This window comes from Giraffa tippelskirchi, chromosome 1 (assembly GCF_054371585.1).
Source record: "Giraffa tippelskirchi isolate mGirTip1 chromosome 1, T2T-mGirTip1v1.2.pri, whole genome shotgun sequence".
Lineage (NCBI taxonomy): Eukaryota > Metazoa > Chordata > Mammalia > Artiodactyla > Giraffidae > Giraffa > Giraffa tippelskirchi.
In genome coordinates this window covers 31445305-31464078 of record NC_137275.1, presented here as the reverse complement: position 1 = coordinate 31464078, position 18774 = coordinate 31445305, and the positions used below count along the sequence as shown (strand labels likewise).

General features: G+C 35.7%; 1 protein-coding gene and 1 long non-coding RNA gene across 2 annotated transcripts in view; one reads left to right on the top strand and one right to left on the bottom strand.

Moving 5' to 3' along the window:
* TMPRSS11D (transmembrane serine protease 11D) overlaps positions 1-18240 on the bottom strand; it is a gene marked incomplete at its 5' end in the record, with an annotated part of 30677 nt that extends 12437 nt beyond the window's left edge. Inside the window, 4 exons of the mRNA XM_081571159.1 lie at positions 368-520; positions 4887-4954; positions 16162-16280; positions 18114-18240. Coding sequence (XP_081427285.1) covers positions 368-520; positions 4887-4954; positions 16162-16280; positions 18114-18240 — 467 coding nt within the window. The remainder of the gene's footprint in view (positions 1-367; positions 521-4886; positions 4955-16161; positions 16281-18113) is intronic.
* Positions 1-18774, top strand: part of LOC145544777 (uncharacterized) — a 207062-nt gene that overhangs the window by 124093 nt on the left and 64195 nt on the right. The gene's annotated exons all lie outside the window — the stretch shown is intronic.

Sequence of the window (18774 nt, the reverse complement as noted above, 5' to 3'; positions counted from 1 at the left end):
ACATACTCTTTTCTCAGTGAGGTGGATCCTAAATTAAACTGTTCTCTGACCTTGAACAGCTATTTACCATTCTTATAACATACCTACAAATTGAATATCTGACAGCAATGTCCCTAGTAAAGAGTATTGAGAGGGGAAAAATAATAAAGAATTTTTAGCAAATAAAAGTTACTATATGAATATGATTCTTTAAAACGTCAGAATATTTTATATTAGAGAACTATATATTACATTTAACTTCATAGTAAGTTGTTTTCACAAAATTTAATTCAGGAAAAAAGAGTCCCTCATTAAATAAAACATGAATTAGAACTTGTAGAGGGATACACTGAAATGAAATGGTATGTAAAAAAAATGATACTTGCATATTAACTGAGTTGGATTCATTGGCAAGTTTTCAGAGTTATTCGGCATTTGGTGTAAAATAGACTCAATTCTGCTTTTCATTGATGCTTCATTGTTTCTTCTGGTGAATGTAAATTTCATGATAATATCTGCTATCACATCATTGCCACTTTGCCTGAATAACCATAAAAATATTTTTAAGTGTACAATTATGATAATTTTCTGTTCTTTTTACATCTTCTTCTTGATTAAGCATTTAAAAAATTACTTAAGAAATTTAGCATTAAAACAGATTCACACACAGTGTTTGTATATGTAATGATATATCACAATGGTATCCTACAAACACTTGATTTCAGTGCATAGGACACTGTACCCACCATTCAGGATAGCTTGTTTTTGAAGTCAGAATGCCAGAGTTTGAACACCAGCTCTACCATTTACTGTTGGACTTTAGGTGTTTTTTTTGTTTCTTCTTAACCTATGTCTGTCTCCTCACATTAAAATGGGTTATCAAGAAGGTTATATGAGTTAATATATGTAAAACGTTTGGGAAGAGTACATAGCATACAATAGGAGTCCAGAAATAGACTCATAGACATGTATAACAATATATTATAGAAGTAGTATCACAAATCTGAAGGAAAATAACTCGTGCAAGAAATCTCTGCTTATACCACACACAAACAAAGCATTTCAATATGAACAGCACAAATTTAAAACTTACAAGCAGATATGAGAGAATGTCTTTATATATAGGAGAAGGAAGGGATTCTTAAATAAGACATTTTGCAACTGATATTCTACAACAAAAGATGCCATAAACAAACTGTAAAGATAAGCTATAGACAGGGAGAATATATTCGGAACTCAAAATAAGAAATGTTTGGTGCCTCCTATAAACACAGAACGCCTACAGATTAATAAGGAAAAGATAAACAATAGAAAAACAATTCAAAGAGGGACCTTTGGTGAAAGATAAACATGTAAATAGATGAAACAGGATTCTGTTTATATATCATTTATTTGATCTTAATAACAACTCTGTCTAAGAGTCATATCCTTTCTTCTTGGAAACTGTGAGTAACAAGCTGTCTTTTCAGAAGTCATCATCTGATTTTTTGGCCTTATTGTACCTCAAATTTTCTGATAATATAGTATATTTTAAAAAAAATTAAATTAATATTTAAGTAGAACTGGTTTATAATGTTGTGCCAATCTCTGCTGTACAGCAAAGTGACTCAGTTATATACATATATCCATTTTTTCGTATTCTTTTTCATTGTAGTTTAGCACAGGATATTCAGTATAGTTCCCTGTAACACAGTGTATTTTAAAAAAGAAGAGGAAGGAGAAAGAGTGGTGTGAGTGAGTTTATAAAGTTTGCTAAACTTTCCAGTATCGAGTTTGCTCCTACCATTTTTATTTCTGCGCTAGTCTTTCACTACTCTAAACGCTGGGCTGGATTAAGCACAAGCTGGAATCAAGATTGCCGGGAGAAATATCAAAAACCTCAGATATGCAGATGACACCACCCTTGTGGCAGAAAGTGAAGAAGAACTAAAGAGCCTCTTGATGAAAGTGAAAGAGGAGAGTGAAAAAGTTGACTTAAAGCTCAACATTCAGAAAACTAAAATCATGGCATCTGGTCCCATCACTTCATGGCAAATGGATAGGGAAACAGTGGAAACAGTGGCTGACTTTATTTTTCTGGGCTCCAAAATCACTGCAGATGGTGACTGCAGCCATGAAATTAAAAGACACTTACTCCTTGGAAGGAAAGTTATGACCAACTTAGACAGCATATTAAAAAGCAGAGACATTATTTTGTCAACAAAGGTCCGTCTAGTCAAAGCGATGTTTTTCCAGTAGTCATGTATGGATGTGAGAGTTGGACTGTAAAGAAAGCTGAGCACAGAAGAATTGATGCTTTTGAACTGTTGTGTTGGAGAAGACTCTTGAGAGTCCCTTGGACTTCAAGGAGATCCAACCAATCCATCCTAGAGGAGATCAGTCCTGGGTGTTCATTGGAAGGACTGATGTTAAAGCTGAAACTCCAATACTTTGGCCACCTGATGTGAAGAGCTGAATCATTTGAAAAGACCCTGATGCTGGGAAAGATTGAGGGCAGGAGAAGAAGGGGACGACAGAGGATGAGATGGTTCGATGGCATCACCAACTCAATGGACATGAGTTTGGGTAAACTCTGGGAGTTGGTGATGGACAGGGAGGCCTGGGTGCTGTGATTCATGGGGTCGCAAAGAGTTGGACACGACTGCGCGACTGAACTGAATTGATTTTGTTCTTTACTCACCAGTCCCACTAGACTGCTTTCAGTTTTTCACTCTTTTTAACATCAAAAACTTCATATATAAGCTATTCCTTCTTCCTGAAATACACATTAACACACTCACACCACTTTTTCCCCTTCCTCTTCTGTTTTAAAATACACTGTGTTACACATGTACATATATGCGCATATAGTGTTATACATACAGACATAATATATGTTTATATATCATAGAGGTAAGGAGTGGCAGTTAGAAGAACTTTAAGCAAATACTATGTTTAGCTTTATCATTTCAAAAAAATCTTACTGGCTGCTATGTAAAATGTGGAATGCAGTAAGACTAGAGGAGAGGAGATTCATTAGGAGGTGGTGCAAGTCCAGAAGAGAGATGACTGAGGGCAGCGTGTTTGAAGTTACGGATCTTAAACATTTTAAGAAACAGAACTGTGAAGATTAGATGATTGGATGTATGGGTTGAGGGAGAGACAGGAATTAAAGATAACTCTCATATTTCTTTCTTGAGCAACTAGGTTGAAGGTGACACCACTAACAGATGTAGGCAACACTAAATGAGTAACATATTTGATTGGGGACAGAGGATAGGTTCAGGTCTGGATGTATGAAAGTTGTGTTATCTGTAAGATAGCTATATTATGATATCAAGTAGATGGCTGTATACGTTCACATCTAGAGATGAGAAAAGAGGTCTGGCCCCAGAGATACAACTTTGATAATAATTAGCATGTAGGGGGCAGTTCAGTTCATTTCAGTCGCTCAGTCATGTCCAACTCTTTGCGACCCCATGGACTGCAGCATGCCAGGCCTCCCTGTCCATCACCAAGTCCTGGAGTTTACTCAAACTCATGTCCATTGAGTCAGTGATGCCATCCAACCATCTCATCCTGTCGTCCCCTTCTCCTCCTGCCTTCAATCTTTCCCAGCATAGTGGGCAGGGAAGCCTCTACAAGGAGCTTCAGTGTGATGAGAGGCTTACTGCACAGTCAGACATTTGAGGAATGTAAAAAGAAAGAATAAGAGCTAACAAAGAAAACTGAGAAGAAATAACTGAGAAGTAAAAGGAAAATCAGAGTGTAGAGAGTCAAAGAAACCAAGGGATGGCACTATTTCAAAACAGAATAAAAGCTCAACAGTGCTAAATTCTGTTGAGAGGTTCAAGAAGAGAACTGATACAGTTTTTTGGGAATTTGTGATTCAAACGTCATTGTTGAACTTGGGAAGAACAATTAGTATTTTGTGTTGAGATCAGAAGCCAGAGGGCAGTGGATTGAGCAGTAAGTGGGAAGTGAACGAAAGGAAAAAAAAAATACAGATTCATTTCTACAAGTATTGCCAGCTAGTGGCTAGTACAGAGACTTTCTCAAGAAAGTACTAAAGTGAATGTGCACTGAACTGACCAAAATGCATTTTGAAGCATACTTTTCCCATGAATTCTTCTTACTTCTCGAGCTCCTCAGCAAAACTTAACTGACCAGAGCACCATGCTTGTACTTAACTAGGTGACTCTACCAAGAATAAGAAAAATTAATCTTTTTGTGGTGTTAGTATTTGAGAAAGAATTAGTATAATTTTTCTTTCTTCTGAAGAATTTTTGTACGTTATTTGAAGGACTGAGCAGTGTGGACATTTGAGACATTTGTGGTAGGGCCAGTCACTTTTATTTTCACTTCAGTAAGGGTAACTATTTTAGTTGGGAGAGATATCACATCACATCACAAGAATAGGTCTGTATTCCATTCAGGTAGGAATGGAAAATAATAAATATGCATACTGCTACTTCCCCTATTACTGATTCATCACAGACATGTCTGTATCTGGCCACAGCATCCTTTAAAACATTCCAGGGAGACAAAAACTGAAAAGCCACTTTTGATGTTGGTTTAGCATTCCGATCTTGGTTGAATATGCCCAGGATCACAGCATTGCACATCTCACAAAGCATTGTTTACACAGACTGCATTGTGAATAGTATCCCCTGAATATATAAATAGCCTTGTTACTGTACCGTCACCCAACTGTCTTCCTTTTCCCATGAAGAATTGAAGTAACATTTACATTACTAGATATATAGACCATATGTGATATTTTGACATTGTTTTTAAGCTGCTCATGATACTATTTTCATGATATTGCAACACATTGTATGAATGTCTCTTTCATTATCTATGCTATGAACAAAGTCAAATGAAGCAAATTGTATCTAGGCTTATATATATATTGTAGTTCCACTTACCTCAGTTTGACAACATGAGCTTTGATGAACTGATTTTTTAAATCTGACTCTTTGAATGTTCTAGTAATCTGTAGAAAGGGAAAAAAAACAAAACTTTCTGTAATTACAGTTCTTTCTCTCCTTCCTGTTTCCAACACTGAAACATGGGACTATGTTAATGAGGAATACAGACTGGAGTTATTTTAGTTCGATTTAGTTCAGTTCCACTTCAGAACACCTGGGATCAATTTAGGCAGACTAAAAACCTTCTGAAGCAGTGTCTGTTTCTTTATCTATTACACAAAGATAATAATGGACAGGATGCATCTTCACTAGAAGCCATTCTAAACACAGCAGACATTTTGCTCAATGAGAGCCCATGTTATGTGATTTTGTGGCTGTTCCTAAAGAGGATGCGGCATGAGCCAACCCAACACTATACAACTTACACTGTGATCCTGCAACAACTGTTCTTAAATAGGTTAAAACCGGATTAAAATGAGTAGCAATGGAGACAACTGTTCTTAAATAGGTTAAAACCGGATTAAAATGAGTAGCAATGGAGAGCCTGGTGAGAAGGAGGAAGGGAAATAAAGGACAGTCTTTTCCGTATTGTTTCTGATTAATGCCTGAACATCTTAAGTTATTTTTAACATTAGTTGTTATTTCCTGACCTAACTTTAACCTTCCCCCTGAATCATTGCTCAGTGCCAGCAAGGATGGTTCTCTTGAGGTATAAGGTTTAGCTTCACAGAGAACTAGTAGTGATTCTGTGACTGGAACAGGTCTACCAAGATGCAGGGTGAGATGTACTAAGCCATCATATTGCGGAGTGAATTCTATTGGCTAGTACTGTGAGATTGGACCAAGGTTGAGGTGAACGTGAAGAAGTTCAAATGGGAAATTAAGTAGCATGCTGAATATTATATTAAGCCAGGATTTGAAGTCAGTTCTCAAGACTGTAAAGTTTACGTAATCTCTGTCACACCATATTATATCTTATTTTTTCAATATCCATTCTTTAGGCTGATATTGGACCAACCAGTTGTTAGAAAATACGATAACTTTTTTCTTTCCAGAAGTCTTGAAAATTTTTAAGAATTATAAGGCTTTTAGTTTTATCAGAATAATTTCCTTTTTTAAAAATTCAAGAAGTACTTGTAAGTGTTAAGAAGAAAGCAAAAAGTCATTCAAAATTCTATGATCTAGAATTATAGGATGCTACCATTTGGTCAGCCCTATTCTAGTTAACTTTGTAGAAGGATGGGTTTTAATGTGTTTGTTTATATGGTATGTTGCAGGAGGTAGTTTAGTAAACTGATTTAAGTTTAATATTACTTGACTTTGACAGAAGTAGAAAGAACTGACCTAAAACTGAAGGAATTGCTAAAATTTAAGTAAATGTTTCTTGTAATTATATTTCATGATTTAGTATTGTACCAGCACAGGCTAGACTTGACCAAAGGGTTAAAAATCCACTTTAATTATTACATTTTTGCTATGTGGAAAATATTGAGGTAATTTGGTGAAGCTAATAAACAACATAAAGAAAGTTGATTAACTGGCTGATATCCATATATGAGGATAAAAGAAGAAGCCTATGGCTAAGATTCTGTATTTCATAGAGAACATGTAAATTTTATGGACTCTTTCATTAGAACTTATCAAATGCTTGGTAGAAAATCAGTGAGCAGATGTTTAAATAGGAAGACAATGGGCTAGGTGGGAAGTGTATACACAGGGTATACAGAGAGAAGTTAGCTTGCTCTGGGAACTTGAATGAATCTTGTAACCTTTCTTCCTCTCATTATCTTCATCTGTAAGAGGAGAACAGTCCAAAATGTGTTTAAAAAAATCGATCTGTGCACAGCTGGCTGCTGCAACTCCTAGAGGCCATGCATCTACTTTCAGTGAACAACCTTTTGTCCTTTTCCCCTCCCTTCAAAATTATTATTTGTTTAATGGGTCAGATGAGTTTGTTTTCACACTTCTTTGATTTTGGAACATGTATCATTGACCCTTTTATTACAATGGGCAAAAATTAAGCAAACAATGAAAAAGAACTATTTTATATTTCTCTCCTGGTTGATAATACTATCTTTGAAATATAGAATAGCCTTGGATCCTTAAACCTCAGTAATATTCATAATTGATAAGAATCAAAGTGAGATATGGATTATTGAGGTAAATTCTAGCAAAGTACCATCATTAACCTGTTAACAGATGATGTCATATGAAGGATAAAATATTATACATATTATGCCTACAACTGTTACATATTTTTCATCTTGAGGGTGAAAAGATCTTGTTAGCTATCCCAAGAAGGTAAATCACTATCTTATTTTCAATATATTCTTATTTGATGGAGCTTTTGTTTTCTTTTCTCTTTTAATCTTCCAAAAAGTATATTGATTTACTTAAGACATTGCTTTACCTGGCAGTGTGGTTCTAGCCAGGAATAGAAGAGTATAAGTTTTTATATTACCTAACTAACTGTTCATTTACTTGTTCATTATTGTGCATGTATATTAATTGAGATCTTAAAGAGAAATCAGAGTTAGCTGGTTGAAGAGGAAGGAAATAGCTACACAGGTAGAGTGAATGGCACATGAAAAACCCTTAGGTGGGAACAAATACCTTGTGTTTAAGGAATGAAAGGGCAAGGCAATTGTAGCATAGAAAGCAAGGAGGCTAGAGTGATAGAAAGACCAGACCATGAAAGTCTTGTTAGTGTGTGAAGCATTTAGTCTTTATCTTAAATAATGGGAAGTCTCTGAAGTGTTTTAAAGAAGAGATTAATAAAATCAGATTTGCAATTTGAGATCAGTTTCTCTGGTTGCATCTGGATAAACAATTTGAGGTACAAAATAAGACAGATTAGTTATGGTGCTATTTTGGTACTTCACTGTAGAGGTGATGGCCTGGATAGATACGGTGGTAGTAGATATGGAGGGAAATGAATGGATTTGAGGGAAAGAATAGGGGATAAAACCTATAGACTGGGTATTTGGAATGATAGCCATATATCAAAGATGAGTTTTAGGGTTTTGGTTTTGAAAACAATAAATAGAATTTTAATTAATGGGGATAGAATTATTGGAAGAAGGCTAGTATGGCATGGGATGATCATGAGTTTGATTTGGGGACAAAATATATTTGAGGTGTTTTTACATGAGCCAAGTAGAGCTATTAGGCTGGCAGTTGGATGTAAAGGTCTGAAGTACAGAAGAAAAGTTTGGGCTGGAGACAGAATGAGACATTAGTATGTAAGTGTTGGTAGAAGTTGATCAGGGTTGAGATCATCTAGAGACAGAAAATAGTGAGAGAAGAGGAGGGCATAAGTCAAAGAGTTGGGGAATTTTAACATTTAATGTCAGTGTAGAGGAGGATGAAACTATAAAAGGTACAGAGGAGGAATGGCGAGAGAAGCAGGATGAGAAAAACAAGTGAATGGGCAGCATGGTGTCTTGTGCAAAAATCATATAATCATGGGCTTTTTGAGTTAGAATGTATTATAAAAGTCATCTAGTCACATGATTTTATTTTACTAATGAAAGAACTGAGAACCAGGAAAGAGAAGTGAATTATTTGATATAATAGAAAGTTCTGGGGTTATTCCACTGCTCATTAAGTATAACACTACTGACTATGGAACAAGAATAATGATGTGACTCATATTACCACTGGTGAATGGTATGATTCTTATATTTGAAATCAGGAGACCTTGGTTTGAATTTTTTTTCTAGCACTTTCTAGTTGAATGGTCTTTGACATGTTTCTTAAGCTCACTATCTTTACTTACGCATCTATAAAAATAATATACCTATTATGAGCTGAAGGTTAGATGATATATGTAAAAGTACTTTATAAACTATAAAGCACTATATTTGAGTATTATTCAAAGTGTTTCTACAGAAGTATGAATAAATGAGATTAACTATGGAAATCAATTGTCAAAAGAATTTCAAGGGGAATTTTTCTCTGCCAGATGTTCAATTATAAAGCCACAGTTAATAGTTTGGTACTGGTACAGGAAAAGATGAGTCAGTGAAAGAGAGGGGAATACAGAAAAATAAAGGGGGAATTTAGTGTATGATAAAAATGGTACAACAAATAAATCCATTATGCTGTTTAATATACTGCTTTGGTACCACCACCTAGTTATTTTTTGGGGAAAAAGCTGGATTTCTATCTTATTACAAATAAATTACAGATGGATTGATAATTTTGGCTTCATAAAAAATTAAATCTATTTGGCATTAAAAAATCCTAGATTATAAACGGGGTTGAAAGTCAAATTACAAGTTAGAGAAATATATGCACATGAAAAACAGGCAAATTCTGATATTCTAACAAGGAAGTAATTTTTTTTTTTCCAGATTTATATGAAAACACAAATGCTCCAGTAAGAAAGTGGGCAAGATCATGACCAGGAAATTCACAAATAAAATTATAAAAATGACCTATTAATATATGGAGACAGATTAAATCTTACTAGTAGTCAAAGAGATGCAAACCAAAATAATACTGAGACATCACTTCTTATCTATGTGATTAGCAGCAATGAATAAGATTTACAATGTATAATGTTAATGCTGTGGGGAAATAGCATAGCTACTACAGTCACAGAAAACTAACCAATCTAATCACATGGACCACAGTCTTCTCTAACTCAATGAAACTATGAGCCATGCTGTGTAGGGCCACCCTAGACGGACGGGTCATGGTGGAGAGTTCTGACAAAATGTGGTCCACTGGAGAAGGGAATGGCCAACCACTTCAGTATTCTTGCCTAGAGAACCCCATGAACAGTATGAAAAGGCAAAAAGATAGGACACTGAAAGATGAACTCTCCAGGTCAGTAAGTGCCTGGAGATCAGTGGAGAAATAACTCCAGAAAGAATGAAGAGACGGATCCACAGCAAAAACAACAACCATTTGTGGATGTGACTGGTGATGGAAGCAAGGTCTGATGCTGCAAAGAGCAATATTGCATAGGAACCTGGAATGTTAGGTCCATGAATCAAGGCAAATTGGAAGCTGTCAAACAGGAGATGGCAAGAGTCAATGTCAACATTTTAGGAATCAGCGAACTAAAATGGACTGGAGTGGGTGAATTTAACTCAGATGACCACTATATCTACTACTGTGGGCAAGAATCCCTTAGAAGAAATGGAATAGCCATCATAGTCAACAAAAGAGTCTGAAATGCAGTACTTGGATGCAATATCAAAAACAACAGAACTATCTCTGTTCATTTCCAAGGCAAACCATTCAATATCACAGAAATCCAAGTCTATCCCCCAACCAGTAATGCTGAAGAAGCTAAAGCTGAAAGGTTCTATGAAGATCTACAAGACCTTCTAGAACTAACACCCAAAAAACATGTCCTTTTCATTATAGGGGACCTGAATGCATAAGTAGGAAGTCAAGAAACACCTGGAGAATAGGCAAATTTGGCCTTGGAGTACAGAATGAAGCAAGGCAAAGGCTCATACAGTTTTGCCAAGAGAATGCACTGGTCATAGGAAACACCCTCTTCCAACAACACAAGAGAAGACTCTATACATGGACGTCACCAGATGGTCAACATTGACATCAGATTGATTATATTCTTTGCAGCCAAAGATGGAGAAGCTCTATACAGTCAGCAAAAGCAAGACTGAGAGCTGACTGTGGCTCAGATCATGAACGCCTTATGACCAAATTCAGATTTAAATTGAAGAAAGTAGGGAAAACCACTAGACCATTCAGATATTACCTAAATCAAATTCCTTACAATTATACAGTGGAAGTGAGAAATAGATTTAAGGGACTAAATCTGATAGACAGAGTGCCTGATAAACTATGGACAGAGGTTCGTGACATTGTACAGGAGACAAGGATCAAGACCATCCCCAAGAAAAAGAAATGCAAAAAAGCAAAATGGCTGTCTGAGGAGGCCTTACAAATAGCTGTGAAAAGAAGAGAAGCCAAAAGCAAAAGAGAAAAGGAAAGATACACCCATTTGAATGCAGAGTTCCAAAGAAAAGCAAGGAGAGATAAGAAAGCCTTCCTCAGTGATTAGTGCAAAGAAATAGAGAAAAACGAGAGAATGGGAAAGACTAGAGATCTATTCAAGAAAATTATAGATACCAAGCGAACATTTCATGCAAAGATGGACACAAAAAAGGACAGAAATGGTATGGACCTAACAGAAGCAGAAGATATTAAGAAGAGGTGGCAAGAATACATAGAAGAACTGTACAAAAAAGATCTTCATGACCCAGATAATCACGATGGAATGATCACCAACCTAGAGACAGACATTCTGGAATGTGAAGTCAAGTGGGCCTTAGAAAGCATCACTACGAACAAAGCTAGTGGAGGTGATGGAATTCCCATTGAGCTATTTCAAATCCTAAAAGTGTGAAGGTCCTAAAAGTACTGTGAAAGTGCTGCACTTGATATCCCAGCAAATTTGGAAAACTCAGCAGTGGCCACAGGATTGCAAAAGTTCAGTTTTCATTCCAATCCCTAAGAAAGGCAATGCCAAAGAATCTTCAAACTACCACACAACTGCACTCATCTCACACACTAGTAAAGTAATGATCAAAATTCTCCAAGCCAGGCTTCAGCAATACGTGAACCGTGAACTTCCAGATGATCAAGCTGGTTTTAGAAAAGGCAGAGGAATCAGAGATCAAATTGCCAACATCTGCTGGATCATCAAAAAAGCAAAAAAGTTCCAGAAAAATATCTATTTCTGCTTTATTGATTATGCCAAAGCCTTTGACTGTGTGGATCACAACAAACTGGGAAAAATTCTTCAAGAGATGGGAATACCAGACCATCTGACCTGCCTCTTGAGAAATCTGTATGCAGGTCAGGAAGCAACAGTTAAAATTGGACATGGAACAACAGACTGGTTCCAAATAGGAAAAGTGAAGTCACTCAGTCGTGTCCAACTCTTTGCGACCCCATGGACTGTAGCCTACCAGGCTCCTCTGTCCATGGGATTTTCCAGGCAAGAATACTGGAGTGGATTGCCATTTCCTTCTCCGGGAGATCTTCCCAACCCAGGGATTGAACCCGGGTCTCCCGCATTGTAGGCAGACACTTTACCGTCTGAGCCACCAGGGAAGTCTATTCCTATAAAGAATTGTCTTTTATTGTACCATCAAAAATCAGCCTTGCCAAAGCAAATAGGAGAAGGAGTACGTCAAAGCTGTATGTTGTCACCCCGCTTATTTAACTTATATGCAGAGTTGCTGCTGCTACTGCTGCTGCTAAGTAGCTTCAGTCGTGTCCGACTCTGTGCGACCCCATAGATGGCAGCTCACCAGGCCCTGCCATCCCTAGGATTCTCCAGGCAAGAATACTGGAGTGGGTTGCCATTTCCTTCTCCATCATGCAAAATGCCAGGCTGGAAGAAGCCCAAGCTGGAATCAAGATTGCCGGGAGAAATATCAAAAACCTCAGACATGCAGATGACACCACCCTTATGGCAGAAAGTGAAGAAGAACTAAAGAGCCTCCTGATGAAAGTGAAGGAGGAGAGTGAAAAAGTTGGCTTAAAACTCAGCATTCAGAAAACTAAGATCATGGCATCTGTTCCATCACTTCGTGGCAAATAGATGGGGAAACAGTGGAAACAGTGGCTGACTTTATTTTTTGGGCTCCAAAATCACTGCAGATGGTGATTGCAGCCATGAAATTAAAAGACGCTTACTCCTTTGAAGAAAAGTTATGACCAGCCTAGATAGCATATTAAAAAGCAGAGAGATTACTTTGCCAACAAATGTCCAACTAGTCAAAGCTGTGGTTTTTCCAGTAGTCATGTATGGATGTGAGAGCTGGACTATAAAGAAAGCTGAGCACTGAAGAATTGATGCTTTTGAACTGTGGTGTTGGAGAAGACTTGTGAGAGTCCCTTGGACTTCAAGGAGATCCAACCAGTCCATCCTAAAGGAAATCAGTCCTGAATATTCATTGGAAGGACTGATGTTGAAGCTGAAACTCCAATATTCTGGCCAACTGATATGAAGAACTGACTCATTGGAAAAGACTCTGATGCTGGGAAAGATTGAAGGCCGGAGGAGAAGGGGGCGACAGAGGATGAGATGGTTGGATAGCATCAGCGACTGGATAGACATGAGTTTGAGTAGACTCCGGGAGTTGGTGATGGACAGGGAAGTCTGGTGTGCTGCAGTCCCTGGGGTTGCAAAGAGTTGGACACGACTGAGTGACTGAACTGAACTGATTAACATTAGATCATTAATTGCAATAAATGTACTATTGTAAGGTGTAGATAGCATCATTGACTCAAGGGACATGAATTTGAGCAAACTCTGGGAGATGATGAAGGACAGGGAAACCTGGCATACTGCAGTCCTTGGGGTCACAAAGAGTAGGACATGACTTAGCGACTGAACAACAGGGTATTAAACACAGAGGAAACTGGGTGTGATGTATATGAGAATTCTATATTATCTTTGCAACTTTTCTATAAATCTAAAATGCTTCCAAAATAAGATATTTGTTAAAATGGAAGAAAAAATTTAAAAATCTTCAGAGAGAAATAAATGCATAAACCTATATTCTGATAATTCTATTTCTGGGAATATGTCCCAGTAATATAATCATTCAGGTGTGCAAGTATGTATCAACAAGAATGGTCATCAGACTATTGAATATAATAGTGAAAAACTGGAAACAGTTTAAACATCTGTCAACAAAAGACTGGTTAAATGAAATATTGTATCTTTTTACACTATAATACTGTTATTTAAAATGGTAGATATCTTCACTGATATTTTAATACTTCTATGACACATTTTGAGAAAAATATAGGAAAAAGCAAGCATGTATAGTCTTATTCCATTGACAGAAAATTATATGTGTTTGTGCATGTATGACTATGAAGTTTACATGAAAGGTACTTGGAACATCAAAATATTAATCATGGATATATGAGTATTGAGATTTCATGCATGTTTCTGTTTTTTTAAATATTTATTGAATGCCCTGAATTTTCTACGTTTGTGTTTTATCTTTACAACAAAAGACATTACTAAAATTATTTTCATTTTGATAACAAAATTTATACATACCTTATGATTTGCTTTATAGACCATTTTTGAGAATAAATTAAAAATAACAAGTTAGATTGTACAATTTTTTTTGTCATTGGAGATTGTATTTTAAAGACTTATTGAATATCTTCCAAAGGTGCTGGTAGTACTTTTCAAAGAAACTTATTTCGTTTATGTTTTCACATTGCTGAATGTGCTATATGTTGTGCTTTATGCCTTATGCCATTTCTCTCCAAGTTAATGTTTTGCAATTTTACATGTGCTCTATGAAGGATGAACTCACCTAACATATCTAGTCTCTCTGACAGAAACTGAATGATCTCTTTAGGGCTGAGGACATCTCTGGCATCTTGCTCTAAGGACTGGTAGCCGGATTCTAATTCCCTAGAATGAAGCTGGGATTCTCAAACTATACACTTTCAGTTTACTCCCTTTTATTAAACTAGGTACACAGCTGAAACATAACAAGATGTCTTTGTGTGGGTATGAGGGCTTTATTATGAATAATGGTTCTCAGACTGGCCTCCTGAGCTGTTTATCTCTAGCAGCTTCTTCAAGAAATTTAAGAATGGCCATTGGTTTGAAGCCTAAACAATGGGCTCTCATGATGCAAATGATATGACCAAATATTATTAATGATTTTTAACAACATGTTGGGAAGAGATAGTAGGAAGTTGGGGAGGTAAGCCTAAAATGCATTTCCAGATTTTCTGGAATAGGCCCTAATTCAAGCTTTCAACCCTTTGGTTTTTTTCTGGACCAGGGTAATGAGCTTCTAACTAGTCTTACTGTGTGCGGGCTCTTCTCTTTATAATCTAATTTTTACATTCTGAGTGTGAATCTGTCAGATCCTGTTTGCATCATTCTGCCTGTAGCTCAAGACTTTTTGTCTACAAAATAAAACCCAAAGTTGTTATTAGCTAAGCACATTCTCTTCTCTATGTCTTGGCTCATGTTTTAGCTGTGGTATGCCTTACTCATTCTAAGTCAGCCTGAAAATCATCTTATAAGAAACCATCTCTCATCTCCATGATTGGATATAATTTATCCTCTTAGCACAAACTGACATCCAATATCTAATATCTTCTTCACTTTCTGTATGTCCACTGCATTTGGCAGGATTAATATTTAATAAACGTTTATTGAAGGAACAGGAGGCTTCCACTGCTGACATAACCAACTGATATTCCCCAATATTAGCCCTACCTCTGCCTCCTGGCCTAGATTCTATTGCCAAATTATTCTGGTTCAGTTGTTTATTCTGATCTCATTAAACACTTAAACAATATACCTAACTTCCCTTGCTCTAATTTTATGCTCATGAAGCACTTTTCTCGTAACTTGGCTCCCAGTGTAATTTTTCTCTAGGGGTAAAGGTTGTCAGACAAGCAGATGATTCAATCCCCCATCCATCATAGGCCTCCTTATAGCTTAACTCAGTGATTCCAAAATGAGATCCCTGGACAATTAGCATCAGCATCACCTGGGAACTTGCTGAAATGCAAGTTCTAACTACTGAATCAGAAATTCTGACACTGGGGCCCAGAGATCTGTTTTTTAATAAGCCTTCCAGGTAATTTTGTTACATGCCGAAGTTTTAGAACCATTGGATTAATTTATATTCTTAAGAATTTCAGAAAAGGTAAGGTAAGTGAGCTGAGATTGGTCAGCTCTGACTCTGCAGGGCTGAAGGCCAAACCCTGGTCTGTGATGATAAACTAAGGGTCTACTTAAGAGATTTCTTGGCAGGCAGCCTCAGGGGCTCTTCATTTGAGAAACCAGACTTGCTTTGTTTATTTTCTATGTTGATCATTGAAGCAAAGTATGATTTGTCCAAACTATGTTAACATGTATTTTAACACTTACTACCTGTGTGTTTAGTTGGATAAGAAAAAAGGAAAGAAGGCAAAATGAAAATGATTTAAAAAGACAAACTCAAGGATAGAGAAATGCTCAAATTGCACAAACAATAGACTTCCAATTTTTGAAGCCATAATCATAAAAAATATACTTACCTAAAGCTCTTCACTCATGATGTAAGAAAATGTGAATAAGAACCAATGTACAAGCAAATTGACTTGGAAGAAGTATAATGAAACACATTCTTCACCATTCAGGGAAGGAAAATATGCATCTAGCAGTTGTAAATATATCACTAATATTAGGTTTATTATCATATTTGTTTTATGATAAAATAAAGAACAAAGGCAAATATTAACTTACCATAGATTCAATATTTCCACTCAAAGTCCTATATTTCTCTGTAGCTGGTGAACTTAACTCATCACTATATTGAACATTCAGGATTTGAATACTGCTTTGGTAAAAGGAAGATTTCTGATCTGTAAAACAAGGAAAAGGCAAAATCAGTCTCACATTAATTTTTATTTCATATAGGATTATTTAGGCTATGTTATACAATTTAAAATAATTTTAATTCCTTTAAAAGGAAAAAAACTTAGTAAAAAACTTAGTAAAAATGTAACTATAATAAAATTATTTTCTCTTTCAGTCTTTGACAAAAGATTGGCAAAGCTGTAACATTAAAAATACATGAAAATCAGATCAGCATTATTTGAGAAATTAAATTGTTCAGTAGTATCATAATTTTCACTCTTACTATATTTTAGGGATATTTGTGTCTGCAGATTTATTCACTCAAGAATTATTGATGTCTATAATATGCTATTATTATTCATTTATTATTAAGGAATAATCCAAAGTAATTCTTAATAGTTTTAAAAATTATTTCAAATACCATTCTTTTTAGAGGAATTAGTGACCTGTCAGTAACTATTCTGACAAGGTAGCTAATCTGGTTGTTCATTGTAAACTCTTTCTATCAAAAATGGTCTTTCAAAGGATATGTTAAGCTTTATGAAGGAAATGAAAATTCCTAAAACACACTTGTACATATCTTAGAAACATTATGAACATGGACATAACCTAATAGGTCTCAGGAAAAAAATCCCTGCTTCCATCTGATCATGCATATACATAATTTATACAGAAAAATATCTCAATCAGGGAAAGCATTTGCGATCCCGGGGATAGGGTAGTATGGTCCTTTGTGGCAGAAGTACAAGTCTTTCTAGGGCCATGAGTGGTCACTGGATACACTTTGAAGAGGACTTAGGCTCCTGTCTTTGTGTTTAAGTGTGGCAATGCAGTGTTGTTAGGAGGGAAAATTCATTACATCTGAAACTTGATGTCGGTTTTTCCTACTTCTGTAATTCACCTTGCACACAGTAGTCTCTAGGTGATTTGATAGCAAAATATAGTCCAAAGTAAAATTTAGCCACAATTTTATAATTCAATTGACTGAAAAGGCTATTACTAGTTACTGGAATAAATTTATTCTCACTTAGTCTCTACCCTTACACATACCCATATACCTTCATTCTCCCCCTATCCCAGCCCCGATGATTTAAATAATGCAAGGGATTATAGCTGAAATTAAAAAAAGAAAAGATTATAGCATATATTATCTAGTGAAATTTAACACATTTTATTTACATTAAAACCTCTGAAAGAATATTCACTGGTATATTAAGTTGTGTGTTAATGAACAGTGTATATGCATTCTTAATATTACTTCTTTCTGTTTCCTATTTTTAATAAAAAATTAAAGAAAATAAGAGAAACAAGAACAGAATCATTTTTAAAGTTTGTTTTTAACCCCTTTCTACTTCTTAACTGCAAATTCATCTCCTATCGTAACTGTCCTGCTCCTAAGATTGTTTTCAGGACACAGATAATGAATTAATGAATATTTAGGTACATCCAACTTTTAGATTTTGAAACTTAAGGTCCTTTGCAATATTTTAAATAAAGAAGGAAATTATAGGATTAATGAAAAACAAAACAAGTGAACTCTAGCATCAGATAAATATTGTATTTTTCATCGGCTAGAATAATCCTTGCCTGGGTAATAATGTTGTTTGGTATACTAAAAAGGCCAAAAAAATAAATAAGTAAAACTAGAAGAGAAAAAAATACTGAATTATAGACATATAAACATGAGAATATATTTAGAGATATATACATAAAATATATAATTATGTTGTATTAAAAAATAGAAGTGGCAATAAAAGAGAGAAGGCCAAACTTTTAATCTGAAAGTATATTTAGTTAATTCATCAGAGAATTGGTATTTCCAATCTTTTGGTACTTACCAAAAGCTAAAAAGTAGACAAGTAGACCTATGATCACTGCCAGGATCGCCACCACTGCGATGACAACAAAAAATACTACGTATGGATTCAGGGATCTTGAGGCTGATGTTACTCGTGCTGGCCTTAGAACAAGGGGAAAAGATCAAAGCCCATTGATTTCACTCAGAGAAGCCATCACTTCAGCACTTCCGAAGTCTCTTAGGTTGCACATGGCTCTATTATAGAAAATTGATTGGTTCTTTTTTTTTTATTTCTTATTTACTTATTTGGAGGATAATTGCTTTACAATATCATGTTGGTTTACATCATACAAATAGGAATAAGATTCTGAAATGAAGTCAAACTGAACAACATTCTCTTTAATAGTATTTCTTACCATTTTTTTAAGCACTAAAATGTTGACATTTAGGTAGTTTGATAGAAGAATAAGGAAATATGATTTATGGTTTGCAATTGCTTTTCCTTCTGACAGTTCGTAAGTTTCTCAAGAATAACCACTCTTTTCTGTTTTACTACAACTTCTAAGACCCTTGTTGGACACTACTGTAGTAAGCTCCCTTACCTAGGCACCGTCCCCAGGGATGTGCTGAAGAGAGATCATTTTTAGTGGGGAGAGGGGTAGAGGGAATCAGAATAGTAGTATTTTTCACAGTAATAGCCT